Raw genomic sequence first — 19240 nt, forward strand, 5'->3', positions numbered from 1 at the left:
CTGGTCTCGAATTCCTGGACTCAGGTGATCCACTTGCCTCGGCCTCCAAAAGTGCTGGGATTACAGGTGTGAGCCACTGTGCCCAGCCCCGAGTATCTTCTTATTCACTGTGTAAGGCATGGATATATACAGCAAATTCAGTTCTCAGCGTGGTCTAGGCAAACTCCCGCCTCTCAGCTTGTAAGTTTCCTAAGGGTTTCCATGAGCCTCCAACCACCAGAAAAATGATGGGTTTTCCTGGTTACTTTTATTCCAAGAACCACTTCTTTCTCAGGGTAGCCATTTGAGACCTTCTGACCAGGTCAAATCTTACTACACATGCTGATGACAGGTTACCAACTTGGCATCTGACTCACCTTCCTTTTTTTTAGACGGAGTTTTGCTCTTTTGCCCAGGCTGGAGTGCAATGGTGCGATCTCGGCTCACTGCAACGTCCACCTCCCGAGTAGCTGGGATTACAGGCTAATTTTTTGTGTTATTAGTAGAGATGGAGTTTCACCATGTTGGTTGACCTCAGCTGATCCACCCGCCTTGGCCTCCCAAAGTGTTGGGATTACAGGCGTGAGCCATGGTGCCTGGCCTGGTCTTCCTTTCAAAAGGTCTGTTGAGGGAGAAAATTGTCTACTTTGGCACATAATTATCTTCCCAGCGGTTGGGCATGGAGGGTCACACCTGTAACCCCAGCACATTGGGAAATGGAGGCGGGAGGATTGTTTGAGGCGTTTTTTTCTTTTTGAGACAGAGTCTGTCGCCCAGGCTGGAGTGCAGTGGCGTGATCTTGGCTCACTGCAAGCTCAGCGTCCCAGGTTCACACCATTCTTCCGTCTCAGCCTCCTGAGTAGCTGGGACTATAGGTGTCCACCACCACACCCGGCTAATTTTTTGTATTTTTAGTCGAGACAGGGTTTCACTGTGTTAGCCAGGATGGTCTCGATCTCCTGACCTCATGATCCACCTGCCTCAGCCTCCCAAAGTGCTGGGATTACAGGCGTGAGCCACCACACCTGGCATCCCAGCTTATTTTATTTGCCCCCCCATATTGCCCAGGCTGGTCTCAAACTCCTTGGCTCAAGGTCCTCAGGCCTTGGCCTCCCAAAATGCTGGGATTACAGGTATGAGCCACCACAGCAGGACCCATTTTTTTTTTGAGACAAGAGTCTCTCATTCTGTCTCCCAGGCTGGAGTGCAGTGGCACGATCTTGGCTCACTGTGCTTCCTGGGTTCAAGCAATTCTCCTGCCTCAGCCTCCTAAGTAGCTGGGATTACAGAAATGCGCCACCATGACCATGTAATTTTTGTATTTTTAGTACAGACGGGGTTTCTCTATGTTGGCCAGGCTGGTCTCAAACTACTAGTCTCAGGTAATCTGCCTGCCTTGGCCTCCCAAAGTGCTGAGATTACCGAGGTCCAACCTGTCAGGAACCATGCTGGGCACCGGAGAAATTTTTTTGTTTGTTTTTTCAAAGAAATGGGGCTGGGCATAGTGGCTCACGCCTGAAATCCTAGCACTTTGGGATGCCGACGTGGGCAGATTGCCTGAGGTCTGTTTGAAACCAGCCTGGCCAACATGGCAAATCCCTACTCTACTAAAACACAAAACATTAGCTGGGTGTGGTGGCGCACACCTGTAATCCCAGCTACTCGGGAGGCTGAGACAGGAGAACTGTTTGAACTCAGAAGGCAGAGGATGCAGTGAGCAGACGTAGTGCTATTGCACTCCAGCCTGGGCAACAAGAGCCAAACCCTGTCTCAAAGAAAAAAGTTCAATACTTGGATGAATAAAGCAGTTAATGACTTGATGTGGTGAGACAACTATCTTGTTAACTAATGGAATAAGGAAATAGTAGGGATAATGAAAGAATGTTTGATGTTTATTTCCACCTTGTGCTCAGGCCTGAGCCACAAGTACATTAAAACATTGAATGGTATCACCCAGGGAATACATAACCTAAGATACAGGACTGAGATGTGCAAGTGGTGGTGGTGTGGTAATTCACACAAAAAGAGACAGTAAAACAAAAATTGCAGAACACATCAAATGATCAAATCTGACACCTTTAGGATAGGCAAACTTGATTGCTGGGTTAAGAACCCTAGAGGTCAGTTAAGGTGGACAGTGAAGGGGTTTTCTCAGCTTAGATTGTTCTGACATGTACTGTTAAACCTATACATCTAATTGCCAGCAAGCACTGTACATATAACTTAATGAGAAACCAAGTCCTTAATGGGAAGGGTATCCCTTTGACCAGATCTTATGGCTTAAATTGGTCAGGTTTGGAAAACCTCAAAGTCTCCATAACCAAAGCTAGGGAGAGGCTCTATATGCTAAAAGCAGAACCTCGTCACTGCAGTTAGTCTGGGCCTTAACCCTGTGCAGGGAGACTGACTGCAGCAGCAAGTACCTGGCTTTTCAGACTCTACATGGGAACTCCACCGTAATTAAAAGATGTATAAACTTGACCTACAGACTAAAGCCCAATATGCTTCCCTCAAGAACACCAAGTGTTCAAGCTTAGCTTTGTTACAGAAAATGAGGTCGGGTGTGGTGGCTCACACCTGTCATCTCGGCAGTTTGGGAGGCCAAGGCTGGCGCATCAGCTGAGGTCAAGAGTTTGAGACTAGCCTGGTCAAAATGATGAAACCCTGTATGTACTAAAAATACAAAAACTAGCTGGGTATGGTGGCGCACGCCTGTAATCCCAGCTACTCAGGAAGCTGAGGCACAAAAATCACTTGAACCCAGGAGGCGGAGGCTGCAGTAAGATGGCACCACTGCAGTCCAGGGGAGGAAAAAAAAAAAAAAAAAAAGCATAAACTCAGTGCACACTGGTCCAACCTCTTATTTCTGGCTCCTTGCTTCTCCGGCCTCTTGCCTACCTTTAAGAGACAGGGTCTCACTGTGACACCCAGGCTGGAGTAGAGTGGTATGATCATAGCTCAAGGGCTCAAGCAATCCTCCCATGTCAGCCTCCAGATCAGCTAGGACTAGGCATGCACCACCAGGCCTGGCTAATTCTTTTTCTGTAGAGACAGCATCTCGCTATGTTGCCCAGGCTCATCTTGACTCCTGCCCTAAGGTGGTCTTCTGCCTCAGGTAACACATTACAAACAGTGAGCCACCATGCCCAGCTGCTGCCTACATTTTCAATATTCTACTCAACAAACATTGAGACTTCCTGGGTCTGGAAAAAAAGAAATGTAAGTATTATGTAGAATTAAGCAAACAAGTGATGTTTCAGAAGTAACCCATTACTGCTTAAAATAAAGCCTACATCAACACTCTAACTCAAACAAGGACAGACAATTGTTACTTAGTTTTTATTTCATAATCATAAACTTAACTCTGCAATCCAGCTAGGCATGGAAGAGAACAAGGAAAACATGGAACCCAAAGGGAACTGCAGCGAGAGCACAAAGATTCTAGGATACTGCGAGCAAATGGGGTGGAGGGGTGCTCTCCTGAGCTACAGAAGGAATGGTCTGGTGGTTAAGATAAAACACAAGTCAAACTTATTCGAGTTGTCCACAGTCAGCAATGGTGATCTTCTTGCTGGTCTTGCCATTCCTGGACCCAAAGCGCTCCATGGCCTCCACAATATTCATGCCTTCTTTCACTTTGCCAAAGACCACATGCTTGCCATCCAACCTTGAAAGGGAAGAACAATCACTATGATTGGTGACTACAAACAAGCAGTGTCCATCATGTGTCATGAACCAAGACAAGAAAGGTAGTTTTTTTTTTTGTTTTTAACTAAAACCTTTTGTACTGTCATTAAATGTACAATTCTCCAATTACCATTGAAGAGTTACACATATAGAATAAATTGCTCCCGGTGGCTCAAGCCTGTAATCCCAGCACTTTGGGAGGCCGAGACGAGCGGATCACGAGGTCAGGAGATCGAGACCATCCTGGCTAACACGGTGAAACCCCGTCTCTACTAAAAATACAAAAAACTAGCCGGGCGAGGTGGCGGGCGCCTGTAGTCCCAGCTACTCCGGAGGCTGAGGCAGGAGAATGGCGAGAACCTAGGAGGCGGAGCTTGCAGTGAGCTGAGATCCGGCCACTGCACTCCAGTCCGGGCTACAGAGCAAGACTCCGTCTCAAAAAAAAAAAAAAAAAAAAGAATAAACTGCTCCCCCCCCCACAAAAAATAAACACAACACAACAAAACAAAAAAAACTCAATCAATCACATGTTATTAATAGTAACATAAAAGTAGCACTTAATTGGCCGGGCACAGTGGCTCACACCTGTAATTCCAGCACTCTGGGAGGTCAAGTTGGGCAGATCACTCGAGCCCAGGAATTCGAGACCAGCCTGGCCAACATGGTAAACCCCCGCTTTACTAATAATACAACAATTAGCTGGGAGTGGTGGTGCATGCCTGTAGTCCCAGCTATTTGGGAGGCTGAGGCAGAAGAATCGCTTGAACCCGGGAGGAGGCTGCAGTGAGCTGAGAGGGCACCACTGCACTCCAACCTGGGAGACAGCGAGATCCAGTCTCAAAAAAAAAAGGGGGGGGGGGAGGGGGTTCTTATTCGGCTGGGTGCAGTGGCTCATGCCTGAATTCCCAGCACTTTGGGAAGCCAAGGCGGGTGGATCACCTTGTCAGGAGTTCAAGACCAGCCTGGCCAACATGGTGAAACCCATCTCTACAAAAATACAAAAAAATCAGCCAGGTGTGGTGGCGCACATCTGTATTCTCAGCTACACAGGAGGCCAAGGCGGGAAAATCGCTTGAACCCAGGAGGCAGAGGTTGGAGTGAGCCCAGATTTGTGCCACTGCACTCCAACATGGGCAACAGAGCGAAACTGCATCTTAAAAACAAAACAAACAAACAAACAAAAAAAGTCGCACTTAACTGAACCGCCCAGCTAAGCGCTCAGTTTCTATTATAGTATCTGGCATTCTGTATCACACTGACTATATTTGTAGCTATGTATGCTCTTCTAGTATCTTAGGGATGAAAAAGTCTATGGAAGGAAAAGTTGAAGAAAACAACTAGTGTTTGTTCTGTTCCCCCCCGGGCAAATTTTCATTTAGTCAGGTGGTTAGTGTGCCATGTTGTACCCTTACCACTCAGTCTTGGCAGTGCAGATGAAAAACTGGGAACCATTTGTGTTGGGTCCAGCATTTGCCATGGACAAGATGCCAGGACCTGTATGCTTTAGGATGAAGTTCTCATCTTCAAATTTCTCCCCATAGATGGACTTGCCACCAGTGCCATTATGGCGTGTGAAGTCACCACCCTGTCAACATATAGGAAAACTGTCACTTCTGACAACCATAAAGTGTGCCAAATCTGCAAAGCTCAAACTTTAAAACCAAGTTCAAACTGAATAGAAGGGTTAAATAGAACCAAAATGTTAAAAGAGTAACAGCTCAGATATGTGTATTCTGAAATATTCTGGCTCAATGCCAAATGAAGGGAGCAACCCAAATAAGATAAAAGTCAGTAAATTTCATACCTGACACATAAACCCTGGAATAATTCTGTGAAAGCAGGAACCCTTATAACCAAATCCTTTCTCTCCAGTGCTCAGAGCACGAAAATTTTCTGTTAAAAAAAAAATTAAAACACATATATACACATACACATTATATATATATATACACACACACACAAATTGTCACAATTGGAACATCTTTGTTAAACTTAGAAAATGGACCAACCTGCTGTCTTTGGAACCTTGTCTGCAAACAGCTGTAAGAGAAAATTACAGTTAATTAACATCTGCTTATTTTGTTGCTTAGTACTCATGCCTTTAGGGGCTTCTGAGTCAAAAATTCATTTTCTCACTACAATACTTCTTCAGTAATTACTTTAATCCTGAGAACTGCTCCTGACAGCCATAAGGCCCTGCAGGCAGTTGGGTTAAGAAACATGAAACCCGAAGACATGCCAAAAATCCAGAACTAGTCATGACTTAAATAGTGAGACTTCTAGAAAGTGTCTCAAACTTTTAGTACATCACACCTACTTCTGAAAAGATATATGGCTTCTTAAATGTCTATCACCACCCCCCAACTTGAGCTAGAACCTAAAGGCAAAATTCTAAGGAAGAGCAAGCACTGCTGCATGATCAGGGGTAAATAGCTGTTGTTTTAGCCACTCGTAATGAAAATGCTACTACCTCCAATCTGTTAACATAGCTTTATGGATTAGATGAGCAGTCACTTCTTGGTTTCCAGGCCCCTTACCTAGTAGTGGGGTAAAAAATAAAGATTGGTTTCTAGTATAACTGGTCTTGAACCCTTCTTGAATGCATTTATGGTTAGAGAGGTAGCTTAAATACCACAAACATTTACAAGCCCTTTCATAAAAACAGCTTGTTTAAAAGTAGCATTTTATAAGCTATTCCAGAGATGTGACTGAATTAACTATTAGTATCCGTGTACATTTCTCTTACAGCAATGTACTTTTTTTTTTGAGACAGTCTCGCTCTGTCGCCAGGCTGGAGTGCAGTGGCTCACTCCAACCTCCGCCCCCCGGGTTCAAGCGATTCTCCTTGCCTCAGCCTCCGGAGTAGCTGGGATTACAGGCAAGCGCCACCACGACCAGCTAATTTTTGTATTTTTAATAGAGGTGGGGTTTCACCATGTTGGCCGGGATGGTCTCGATCTCCTGACCTCGTTATCCGCCCGCCTCGGACTCCCAAAGTGCTAGGATTACAGGTGTGGCCCACCGCGCCTGGCCAACGTACTTATTTTTTTAGTTTTTAGGTATTTGTACCTTGAACGTATGGTCTTTTTAAAACATCAGCTTTTCTCAGAGCTTTGTAGTCGGTACATTTAAGTTACTATGGCTTCCCTTTCAGACTTTCGCTAAACCCAAAGCCCTTATTGGCAGTTACCCCTCCATTCTCACCAAGACCTGCGAGTCCTTTCTCACTTCCCTTAAGCTCTCTGGGTAACCTGATGCTCAGTATTAGGTCAGGCCAAGTTTCCACGAAAGCCCTTGTCACTTACCAGCTTTGACTACAGTCATAGGTGGGGTGGGGTGTGGATTAACACGCAGTGTTTCAGTGCCTACTAAGTGCCAGGCACTACGGACAGGGTAGGCAACAAGGAAACCACCCTGTCCTCAGGAAGACTGCATGAGGATCGATCTGGTAGCCTTTTGAGACGTGGTTTAAAGTAATAAAATCACTAATATCCTATTTCGCTACTCCCTAAGGTCTATCCATGTTAACTGGAATGGAATCGCACTCAATATTTAACTTTTAAGACATGCGCCAAGTTTAGATATTATGCTGTAATTACAACTGATCTTTAAGAACTCATTTAATGCTCTCAAAACTAATTAGGTAATCACTGGTAATCCACCTTGGTCGGAAGAGGCCTGCCTTGTGGCCAGTCGCTACTTGCCTGGTAGGCAAAGGGACAATCGGGAGGGGCTCAAGAGCGCCTCCCCCGCCAACGCCGTCACTGCAGTGGAAGGCGGTCCTTGGGCACCAGCAAAGGCAAGGCCCATTTTCACATTTCCGCTTGGGGGTGGGGGACGGGCGGACGTTGGGGCTCATGTATAAATATTCCTCCTTTATCTAAATGGAAGATACTTCAAGCGGCAATCCATCACATCCCAGCATTATCTCCTTTTATAGCATGGCCTCCCGGGATCTACAGAAGGACTGAGCATGGACCGGCTCACACCGCGCCTCGATCCTTGAGAAAAACCCTCAAGCAAGCAGCTTCCCAGCTCAGGATGTAAAGCACCCGTGCCTGCCGAGGGACAGCTTCCCAGGAAAGCGGTCGTGAGCGCGCTTCTGGCTCCGGTCTGCTACGCCCAGGCCGAGCTAGGGCGGAGCCCAACGGCTCTCAAGGCGCTGGCCTGAGCGCGGCCGCCAAGCACGTGCGTCGGGCAGGACAGGGCGCGGCCACATGGGGCAGGCGGGCAGACGCGGACCCCCTCCCCCAACAGCCGCGCAGCCGCCCCGCCTGCCTTTGTCCGCCACCGCCCCGGCCTCCCCCCCGCGCCTCGCGGACCTCCCAAAATGGCCCCTAGTCAGGAAATGGCGCCGCCGCCCGCCCGCGCTCGCCCCTCCAGAAGGGTCGCCCCGCGCCCGGGCCTTCGGGGCGCCACCACCCACCCCGACCTCGGCCCGCTTTCTGGGCCCCATTCCCGCACGCCACCGCACGCCCGACCTCGAAGGAGACGCGGCCCAAGGGCTCGCCGTCGACGGCAATGTCGAAGAACACGGTAGGGTTGACCATGGCTAGTAGCACAAGACTTTCCTCGGCGGCAGCGTCTGCAAAGCGGCACGAGCCTGGCCTCCCGCCCCTTTTATACCAGGTTCGGCCCCGCCCGCAGCCCGGTCTCGCGCCTCCGTCCTGGCCAATCGCATCTGCGACTTTGCCAGAGTGACAGTGCAGCTGGCCTATGGACGGAAGTCGGCGCTGGTGGGGACGACACAGGAGGCGCGCGTGCGCGCTAACGCGCGGAGGCAGGTTCCCGCCCGCGGGCTCCGTCGCGGTGGCTGCGGCATGGGACTCGGGGCGGGGCGGCAGTGCGGGGCGCGGGGCATGGGGGAGGGTCAGTGCGGAACGGGGGTGGGCAGCTTGGCGCGCGCGCACGCGGGAGACGGAAGCGCGGCAGCTCTTCGGCCGTCGTCAAGCGATGAGGCGCGTCTCCCCATTGCGCAGAGGGGGTAACTGAGGCGAACGCAGGCCTCAAGGTCGCGCCGCCAGTCAAGGTCGACTGGGGTCCCGCGCCCGGACCCTGCGCCTCCGCGAGTGGAAATGGGGATGACGCGTCCCCGAGACCGAGGAGCAGCCTTGCGTCTGCATTCCGTGCGGGCGACCACCGCGTCGCGTCCGACCAGGCAGTGTCAGGAAGGAGGTTGCCTTTGAGCATCGCTGTTTTCTCTAACGAGGTGGGACAGGAGCAGTCTCCGGTTTTGAGAGATTATGAAATACCTTCAAAATGCCCTACTTTCCTAAAATATCTTACACTCTGCTTGAGTCTTCTTCAGGAGGAAGCCATTAAAACAGGAGCCTGGCAAGGATCTTACCTGTGAAGATGCACTGTGCACGTTTTGCCCTCTTTCTTACTCTTTTTGAATCTCTGCTCCTGGTCCTTCCCCGCCCTCGCCCCGCCCAGCTCCCACCGTCCCCGCCTCGGGACTGAATTGTGCTTTGATTTCTGGGTGAAATATAAGCCACAATTTAAAAGCGAATTTGTTCAGGTAAAGACATTAATAATACTTTTATTAAAATACACTTGTAGGCCAGGCGCGGGCGCGGTGGCTCATGCTTGGTGCTTTAGGAGGCCAGGAGGCCAAGGCCGGGGAGGATCGCTTCAGTTTAGGAGTTTGACATCAGCCACCAGCCTGGGCATCTTAGACACCGTCTCTACAAAAAATAAAAAAATAAAAATTAGCTGGGCGTGGTGGCGCTCGCTACTCAGGAGGCTAGGCGGGGAGGATTGCTTGAGCCCGGAGGTCGAGGCTGTAGTGGGCAGTGATCACATCACTGCATTCCAGCCAGAACGACAGAGTGTGACCCTGTCTCAAAAAATAAAATAGGCCGTGCGTGGTGGATCACGCCTGTAATCCCAGCACTTTGGGAGGCCGAGGTGGGAGGATCACCTGAGGTCAGGAGTTCGAGACCAGCCTGCACAACATGGTGAAACCCCATGTCTACTAAAAATACAAAATTAGCCGGGCATGGTGGCGCGCACCTGTAGTCTCAGCTACCCCCTCGGGAGGCTGAGGCAGGAGAATCGCTGGAACCCAGGAGAGGGAGGTTGCAGTGAGCAAAGATTGCACCACTGCACTCTAGCCTGGGAGACAGAGAGAGACTCCATCTCAAATAAACAAAAATATAAAATAAAATGCACTTATGTGACTGGTGTTTTGTTCAGAAAACCTTACAAGGAAATTGATATATCCTGGGCTGTCACTTAAGTTGCAATATTAAGGATATTATTTAACGTTTCTTTTTGTTTTTTTGAGACAAGGTCTCACTCTCACCTAGGCTGGAAATGCAGTGGTGTGTTATTGGCTCACTGCAACCTCCCTTCCCTTGCTTAAGCGAGCGTCCCACTTTAGCCTCCTGAGTAGCTGGGACTATGGGCATGTACCCACACCCAGCTCATTTTGTTTGTGTGTGTATTGTAAAGATGGGGTTTCGCCACATTGCCCAGGCTGGTCTCAAACTCCTGGACTCAAGCGATCCGCTTGCCTCACCTTCCCAAAAGTGCTGGGATTATAGGCGTGAGCTGCTGCACCTGGATGTTATTTAATGTTTCTAAAACTCAGTTTCTTCATCTGCACAACCAGGATAGGGTTGTGGTGAGACAAAAATGAGAATTCATCTGATAGATGAAGTACAGTTTCTGGCCTCTTGCCACTGTTGTTAATAACCATGAGCCAACGTGTTAGAAATCTATTTATTCGAGATAGGGTCTCACTCTGTTGTTAGTCTGGAGTGCAGTGGTGCAATCCTAGCTCACTGTAACCTCGAACCCTTGGACTCAGGCATTTCTCCCTCCTCAGCCTCCCAAATGTCTGGGACTGAAGGCACAAGCCACTGTGCCAGCTAATTTAAAATTTTTTACAGAAACTTGTTCTGGCTGTGTTGTCAGGGCTGGTCTCAAACTCCAGGGCCTCAAGGATTCTCCCACCTTGGCCTCCCAAAATTACGGCATTACAACTGTGAACTGCCATGCCCAGCCTGTGTTAGAAATTTAGAGTATGTTGTTTTGTTCTCACAACCATCCCATTATCCCCATTTTACAGATGTGTAAAGTAGGACTCTGGCTTCTTGTTCAGGGTAATCTCTTATGAGTGTTAGCAAACCCAAACTGGAAGCTGCTTTTTCCCCCCCACTCCACATCTTTTAATGCTTTGTGATCTTAAGGAGGCCACCTGTCCTCATCTGACACTGAAAAAAATTGCCCAAGGCCTTCAGGCATAAATTCTTTCAATTTCTCTCTCCTCCATCCTAAAACCTAGAGCAGTTAGGAACTCCTCCTAAGAAGTAAATGAATGAGGCCAGGCGAGGTGGCTCATGCCTGTAATCCCAGCACTTTGGGAGGCAGAGGCGGGTGGGTCATTTGAGGTCAGGAGTTCAAGACCAGCTTGGACAACATAGTGAAACCCCATCTCTACTAAAAATACAAAAATTAGCTGGGCGGGGCTGGGTATGGTGGCTCACGCTGTAATTGCAGCACTTTGGGAGGCTGAGGTAAGTGGGTCACTTGAGGCCGGGAGTTTGAGACTAGCCTGACCAACACAGAGAAAACCCATCTCTACTAAAAAGTACAAAAATTAGGGCCGGGCATAGTGGCTCACGCCTGTAATCCCAGCACTTTGGGAGACTGAGGCACGCGGATCACAAGGTCAGGAGTTCAAGACCAGCCTGACCCATGTGGTGAAACCCTGTCTCTACTAAAAATACAAAAATTAGCCAGGCATGGTGGTGTGCATCTGTAATCCCAGCTACTTGGGAGGCTGAGGAAGGAGAATCGCTTAAGCTTGGGAGGCGGAGGTTGCAGTGAGCCGAGATCGCACCACTGCATTCGAGCCTGGGGGATGGGGTGAGATTCCATCTCAAAAAAAAAGTAAATGAATGCAGGAATGAATAATAAAGTAAATAGGCTGGGTGCAGCCTGTAATGCCAGTGCTTTGGGAGGCTAAGGCAGGAGGATCGGTTGAGTCCAGGAGTTTGACACCAGCCTGGGCAACAGAGGGAAACCCTGCTTCTACAAAAAAATATATATCTTCTTTTATTTTTTATTTTTTATTTTTTGAGACGGAGTTTCGCTCTTGACCAGGCTGGAGTGCAATGGCTTGATCTCAGCTCACCGCAACCTCTGTCTGCTGGGTTCAAGCAATTCTCCTGCCTCAGCCTCACAAGTAGCTGGGATTATAGGCATGTGCCATCACTCCCAGCTAATTTTGTATTTTTAGTAGAGACAGGTTTCTCCATGTTGGTCAGGCTGGTCTCAAATTCCCAACCTCAGGTGATCTGCCCACTTCGACCTCCCAGAGTGTGGGGATTACAGGCGTGAGCCACCGTGCCTGGTCTATTTTTATTTATTTATTTATTTATTTATTTATTTATTTATTTATTGAGACAGAGTGAGTTTTACTCTTGTAGCCCAGGCTGGAGTTCAATGAATGGCACAATCTTGGCTCACTGCAACCTCTACCTCCTGGGTTAAAGCAATTCTCCTGCCTCAGCCTCCCAAGTAGCTGGGATTACAGGCATGCACCACCATGCCTAGCTTATTTTGTGTTTTTAGTAGAGATGGGATTCATCATTTTGGTCAGGCTGGTCTTGAACTCCCGACCTCAGGTGATCCGCCTGCCTCAGTCTCCCAAAGTGCTGGGATTACAGGCATGAGCCACTGTGCATGGTCAAAACATTTTTAAAAATAAAAATTAGCCAAGCGCAGTGGGGTGGTGCACACCTGTAGACCCAGCTACTCAGGAGGCTGAGACGGGAGGATCACTTGAGCCCAGGAGGTTGAGGCTGCAGTGGGCCATGATGGTGCCACTACACTTCAGCCCAGGTAGCAGAGCCAGACCCTGTCTCAAAAATAAGTACATCTGGCTGAGTGCAGTGGCTCATACCTGTAATCCCAGAACTTTGGGAGGCCAAGGCGGGTGGATCACTTGAGGTCAGAAGTTCGAGACCAGCCTGGCCAACATGGCAAAACCCCGTCTCTACTAAAAATACAAATATTAGCCCAGTGTGATGGTGGGCTCCTGTAGTCCCAGCTGCTCGGGAGGCTAAGGCAGGGGAATCGCTTGAACCTGGGAAGTGGAGGTTGTAGTGAGCCAAAATCGCGCGGCTGCACTCCAGCCTGGGTGACAGACTGAGACTTCGTCTCAAAATAAATAAATGAATACATCCTTGTGACTTGTCCTCCCTCTTGCTACTATTTGAAGTCCTGCCTTTTTGTCACCATCAACATTGTCACAGCGAAGTCCTAGTTCTTGTCATTTCATCTACACAGGCATAGGGTATATACACTCAAGAATACAAATGTTCATGCTTTGTTTGTAAGTGGGGAGCTGATACTGTAGGGGTTCTTTTTCTGACATTATCTGTTGAGCTGGACTGTCTAATTGTGGAAAATATCAGCAGACACAGAACCTCAGGAATGTGGGGCTGCCCATGCCTTATTTGGATGAATCAGACCAAAAGCAAATCCAGCTGAACTCAACAGTGCCCTGATCTGGCTAGCTGGAGGTGTTCTATGCCAGCAAGCAGAACTCTGAAAATCAACTGTAGCTCCTGATCATATGGCATCTTATAAACAAATGCTTATCTCAAAAATATGCCTGAGCAAGAGAGAAGGTAACCAGAGAAAAAATTAGGGTATTCAAAATTATGAAAACAGACGACTTTGGGTAGTAACTTGTCTTCTCTGTGCCTCTTGCCCAAGGCCTAGCTTAGTGCCTCTGCTCTCTAGGCTGAATGGAAACCGCTTCTGCTGAGACCACCAGTGACCTCTCAGCCCACAAACTCAGGTGCTTTTGGCAGGTCTGACACTGCCTGGATCAGGCAGGTTTTATCACCTCCTTGATTGGAAAGCTTCCTTTCCTTGATGACTTTGACTTTTCTTTCATGTTTCCTTTACCATTTCCGCTTTAACTCTCACAAATTTCTGCTCTGTCAGAGTTAAGCATTTGATCTTGTTTTGTTTCCTTACACAGCCTCCAAGATCAACCTCATCCTTTCCTATGGCTTAAATTCCCAGATGATTCTAAACCAAGTTCTCAGCCAGACACAGTGGCTCACACCTGTAATCCCAGCACTTTGGGAGGCTGAGGCAGGTGAATCACCTGAGGTCACGAGTTCAAGACCAGCCTGGCCAACATAGTGAAACTCCATCTCTACTAAGAATACAAAAATTAGCTGGGTGTGGTGGTGTACACCTGTAATCCCAGCTACTCAGGAGGTTGAGGCACGAGAATATCTTAAACCTGGAAGGTTGAGGTTGCAGTGAGCCAAGATCAAGCCACTGCACTCCAACCTGGGCAACATGGTGAAACTGTCTCAAAACAAACAAAAAAAACCAAGTTTTCTAGCAAGCAGTAGAAAACTTCATCAATACTGGCTTAGACAGGAGTTAATTTGTCTCATACAATAAAAAATCCAGAGGCAGAGAGCAACTCAAAGGTACTCTTAGTAGAATGAACCTACTAAGTGGTGATCAGAAGTCAGAAAAGCAATGTGGAATAACAGAAATTCAAATAGGTATCACCTTATTAGCCCTAAGAGTTAGATGGGCCCTGAAGTATATGAAAGATTCTGAAATACCTGTCAAGCACAGAAATGGTCAGAGATATTAATCTTTTTTTTTTTTTTTTTCTTTTTGAAACAGGATCTTACTCTGTTGCCCAGGCTGGAGTGCAGTTTTTCAATCAGGGCTCACTGTAGCCTCCACTGCCCAGGTTCAAATGATCTTCCCACCTCAGCCTCCTGAGTATCCAGGACCACCACGCCTGGCTAATTTTGTATTTTTTAGTAGAGATGGGGCTTCTCCATGTTGGTGAGGCTGGTCTCAAACTCCCAACCTCACGTGATCTGCCCACCTCAACCTCCCAAGGTGCTGGGATTGCAGGTGTGAGCCAGCATGCCTGGCTTGTATTTTAATATTTAAGATAACTTTAAGTTCAACATATTTAAAAGTTTATTAAAGTTATTTAATACTCAGGGAGGTTTTCTTTGTTAATTTGGACAATTAAGTACTTTAATAGGAAACCAAATTTATCACATTGACAAATGTAGTTTAAAATGTAGAACATGCCTGGGTGCAGTGGCTCACGCCTGTAATCCTAGCACTTTGGGAGGCCAAGGAAGGTGGATCACCTGAGGTCAGGAGTTTGCAAAAAAAGTTTGCAAATATATTCAAAGAGTTCAAATTTGCTATACTTATAAAGAGACTAATATTATTTCTAAGGTAAACTTGAAGCCCAGGAAAGAAGTAGATTTTAAAATTGTAGTTTATTTTTTACAAACCTGATGTTTTAAAAATAAAATAATAAAAAATAAAATTGTAATTTAGGCTGGGCACAGTGGCTCACACCCATAACCTTAGCACTTTGGGAAGCCGAGGTGGGAGGATTGCTTGAGCCCAGGAGTTTGAGACCAGTCTGGGCAACATAGTGAGATCCCTCCCATCGCTACAAAAAAAATTGCTTTAATTAAAATTGTAGCTTTAATGAATTAAATATCAGTTGTTAACATATAATAACCCCTGAATAGTCTTTCTACATAGGAAAGCCGCATGGCACAAAACTGCCACAACAGGTGCCCCAGGATTGGACAGGAAAACCAGGAAAGAAGGAAGAAGGGCAAAAGTTGAGGGAGGAGCCACCACCATCTGTCCTGTTTTAAAAGTTTTCCAGGAGCCCCACTCGGCAGCTTCCACACTTGGCTATAGGCAACCAGGAAGATAACTATAGTTGACCCTGAACGACGTGGTGTTTCACCGTGTTGGCCAGGCTGATCTCAAACTCTTGACCTCAGGTAATCCGCCCTCAGCCTCCCAAAGTGTTGGGATTACAGGTGTGAGCCACCACACCCAGCCTAAATAGGCTTTTTGAGGAGTCAAAGGTTATATGTGGATTTTTGACTGAAAAGAGTATCAGCATCCCTAACCCTATCAGCATTCAAAGGTCAACTGTATTTTTCCTTTTAGAGATGGGGTCTTGCTATGTTGCCTAGGGTGGAGTACAGTGGCTATTCACAGGCACAATCATAGTACATTATAGCCTTGAACTGCTGGGCTCAAGCAATCCTCCTGCCTCAGCCTCCTGAGTAGCTGAGACTACAGGTGCAGCCACCATGCCCGGCTAAGGGTCAACTGTATTTTGATTGGGACTGTGGCTGCCCACACCACTCAAGGTCCTGATAGTAAGGAAGAAGGCAAGAGAGAAGCCTGTTGTGTAGACAATGGATGCATGTCTGATGCGCCTACGACCTGACTTGGGAGAGAAGGGAGTGACTGGAGAGTCCTTGGGCACCTGGGAAGCTGGCACAGAGCCCAGCTTGGGCCTGGGGAAGACCCTACCAACTCTCCAGTGGACCCAGCCCTGAAGCACCCCTCTGGGGTGATGCTAAAGTTGAGGTTGGGGGTGGGGATGATACACCTGCTGGGTTGAGCCCTTAATCTCTGCCTGTGCCTTCAGGCCTCAGTATCTAAGGTCTTCAGACTTTGCCTCCCACTTGAGCTCAGAAGGTGGGGAATTTCCCTAACAGGAAGGGGCACAATAACAAAAAAATAAACCCGGAAACAAGGCTTCAGTTAGTAAACATAGAATCCTAGAAAGTGTTAGTTGCCATTATTAATGGTCATTGGGTTTTTCTGTTTAGTTTAGTTTTTTGAGACGACGTCTCCCTCTTGATGCCCAGGCTGGAGTACAATGGCACGATCTCGGCTCACTGCAACCTCTGCCTCCCAGGTTCAAGTGATTCTCCTGCCTCAGCCTTCCGAGTAGCTGGAATTACAGGTGCCCGCCACCATGCCCAGCTAATTTTTTGTATTTCTAGTAGAGACAGGGTTTTGCCACGTTTGCCAGGCTGGTCTCAAACTCCTGGCCTCAGGTGATCCACCCACCTCAGCCTTCCAAAGTGCTGGGATTACAGGTGTGAGCCACTGCGCCTGGCCCTTATGGTCATTGTTAAATTCTCACAGCAGTCCTTTGAATATTTATTTATTTTTATTTTTTGAGACAGAGTTTCACTCTTGTTGTCCAGGCTGGAATGCAATGGCACGATCTTGGCTCACTGCAACCTCTGCTTCCCGGGTTCGAGCGATTCTCCTTCCTCAGCCTCCTGAGTAGCTGGGATTATGGGCATACGCCACTATGCCCAGCTAATTTTGTATTTTTAGTAGAGACAGGGTTTCTCCATGTTGGCCAGCCTGTTCTCAAACTCCCGACTTCAGGTGATCCGCCTGCCTCGGCCTCCCAAAGTGCTGGGATTACAGGTGAGAGCCACTGCACCCACCCTTATTTATTTATTTATTTTTGAGACAGCCTGGCTCTGTTGCCCAGTCTGGAGTGCAGTGGTGTGCTCTTGACTCACTGCAACCTCCGCCTCCTGGGTTTAAGTGATTCTCCTGCCTCAGCCTCCCAAGTAGCTGGGATTACAGGCACGTGCCACCACACCCAGCTAATTTTTGTATTTTTAGTAAAGACGGGGTTTTACCATGTTGAAAACCATTGGCCAGGCTGGTCTTGAACTCCTGACCTCAGGTGATCCACCCACTTCAGCCTCCCAAAGTGCTGGGATTACAGGTGTGAGCCACCGTGCCCAGCCTAAATATTTATTTTTACTATTGTTATTCTTTTTTTTTTTGAGACAGAGTCTTGCTCTATTGCCCAGGTTGGAGTGCAGTGGTGCAATCTCGGCTCACTGCAGCCTCCACCTCCCAGGCTCAAGCGATCCTCCCGCCTCAGCCTCCCAAGTAGCTGGGGCTGTGCCACTACGATACAGGGTTTCACCATGTTGCCCAGGCTTGTCTCAAACTCCTGGGGTCAAGTAATCCACCTGCCTTAGCCTCCCAAAGTGCTGGGATTACAGGCATGAGCCACCACACTCAGCCTGTCCTGATTTTTTTTTGAGTGCACAGTTTGTGTTCATTTGGCCATATCTTATAGTCAACTGCATAATAACTCAAATTTAGCTCTGGTATAGGTTTGGTTCTTACCACCAAATGTAAGGTCAACATTTCCCACAAGGCCCAGTTCTCCAGGTTCCTGGGGTGATTTTGGTCCCTGAGGTGACCATCTTGGCCTCTGATGCCGAAGGCAGAACTGCAGCAGGTGAGGATGAAGCAGGAGGGAAAATGGTGGCAAATGAGGATGAACCCTCTGCCCAGGCCCAGAGCAAAATGAAATGTGGGGCTTCTCATTAAAAAATTATCAAGAATTGAATTTCAAGACCATAACAGCAAAGCATTAAACCAAACACGAAGCCCTTCTGAGCATGGGGCCTGTGCAACTGCACGCTCACCCAGGATGTTGGCCCTGCCACTGCAGTCAACCTCTAGGTACACCAGATACAAGAGAGTTGGTACCTACTCACCCACTCTTTCCCAAGAGCAATCGCCCAGTGCTCAAGGGGGAGAGTGGAGGCCAGTCCAGAGACCAAAGAAGCCTACGTGAGGTACAGATGCTGGAGTCTGAAGGTGGAGAAGGAGTGCTGAGAGGAGCCCTCCTAACACAAGGGGCCTTGCAGTGAGAGCCTGAGAGTGTCCCTGGGGAGGGGCATGAGTGAGACCTGGGGGCAGAGCACAAGTTCTGGTGGGAACTTGGTGGACATGTCCTACACTGACCACCATGGGGGCTGTGACAAGAGAACTGAGGCCTCTCAGAGTGAGTACATTCTGCAAGCAAGGAGCAGTGTGAGAAACACCACACATGTTCCCAGGGGTTGCACTGATTGCCAGGCAGCAGCTATCTCTCCTGGAGAGAGAAGAGAGAGCAGCAATAGGCCACCCTGCTAGGGTGTAGGTGCACAGGGGTGACTGCAACAAATCCTGCAAACATAGAGATGCCAAACCAATAAAGGAAGGTGTCTGCCCTCAAATAACGTGAAGCCTGTGGTGAACTGAATTCCACAGCAAAGTCCAGACCCAGCTCCCTGAAGACTGGATGGGCTTGACCCCAACACTAACAGCCTGCCAGAGGAAGGTGTATGCAATTCTCCAAGCAGAACTGCTATTTACTTCAGTCTCTGCTATTCTTTTTTTTTTTTTTTTGAGATGGAGTCTCACTGTGTTGCCCAAGCTAGAGTGCAGTGGTGTGATCTCGGCTCACTGCAACCTTAGCCTCCCAGGATCAAGCAATTCTTCTGCCTCAGTCTCTCGAGTAGCTGGGACTACAGGTGTTTGCTACCACACCCGGCTAATTTTTGTATTTTTAGTAGAGACAAGGTTTCACCATGTTGGCCAGGCTGGTCTCACACTCCTGACCTCACGTGATCTGCCTGCCTCCGCCTCCCAAAGTGCTGGGATTACAGGTGTGAGCCACCACGCCTGTCCTCTGATATTCTTTTACACACAGTGCCTAGCATTTAATGACAAATTCCTCCAGTCTGGCTGCCTTCAAACTGGGTCATCAACTTTTTCCTGCCTTCAGATTGAAACTGAAACGTTTGTCCTCCCCATGTCTTGAGCTTGCTGGCCTTTGGACTGGAACTCATGCCTTCTGCTCTCCTGGGTCTCCAGCTTGCTAGCTCACCCTGTAGATCCCTATATATTCTCTTTCTCTGGA

At 48.2% G+C, this 19240-nt stretch overlaps 1 protein-coding gene across 4 annotated transcripts; it reads right to left on the reverse strand.

The window, feature by feature from the left end:
• Positions 1 to 1847: 1847 nt before the first annotated feature.
• PPIA (peptidylprolyl isomerase A) lies at positions 1848 to 8491 on the reverse strand. Of its 4 annotated transcripts, XM_037988249.2 has the most exons (6): positions 8148 to 8263; positions 6137 to 6203; positions 5676 to 5706; positions 5471 to 5559; positions 5079 to 5251; positions 1848 to 3646 (listed from the first exon to the last, which is right to left on the reverse strand). In XM_037988249.2, exons 4-6 carry the CDS (start codon positions 5477 to 5479, stop codon positions 3511 to 3513), a joined length of 318 nt encoding a protein of 105 aa, XP_037844177.1. In that variant the 5' UTR covers positions 5480 to 5559; positions 5676 to 5706; positions 6137 to 6203; positions 8148 to 8263; the 3' UTR covers positions 1848 to 3510. The 4 variants fall into 4 exon arrangements, with proteins under 4 accessions (XP_037844177.1, XP_007979609.1, XP_072864991.1 ...); XM_007981418.3 differs by lacking the exon at positions 6137 to 6203 and having other exon boundaries at positions 8148 to 8491; XM_073008890.1 differs by lacking the exon at positions 6137 to 6203 and having other exon boundaries at positions 8143 to 8254.
• Positions 8492 to 19240: the final 10749 nt, after the last annotated feature.

This window comes from Chlorocebus sabaeus, chromosome 21, assembly GCF_047675955.1.
Source record: "Chlorocebus sabaeus isolate Y175 chromosome 21, mChlSab1.0.hap1, whole genome shotgun sequence".
In the NCBI taxonomy this organism is placed as follows: Eukaryota; Metazoa; Chordata; class Mammalia; order Primates; family Cercopithecidae; genus Chlorocebus; species Chlorocebus sabaeus.

Bases quoted from the DNA above. Each gene is read 5' to 3' on its own strand.
- PPIA (XM_007981418.3), bottom strand. From the start codon at position 8,216: ATGGTCAACCCTACCGTGTTCTTCGACATTGCCGTCGACGGCGAGCCC. The intron at 5,707-8,147 runs GTCGGGCGTGCG...TTTCTCTTACAG, and splicing joins TGGGCCGCGTCTCCTTCGAG to CTGTTTGCAGACAAGGTTCC. The intron at 5,252-5,470 runs GTATGAAATTTA...ATATGTTGACAG, and splicing joins TTCCAGGGTTTATGTGTCAG to GGTGGTGACTTCACACGCCA.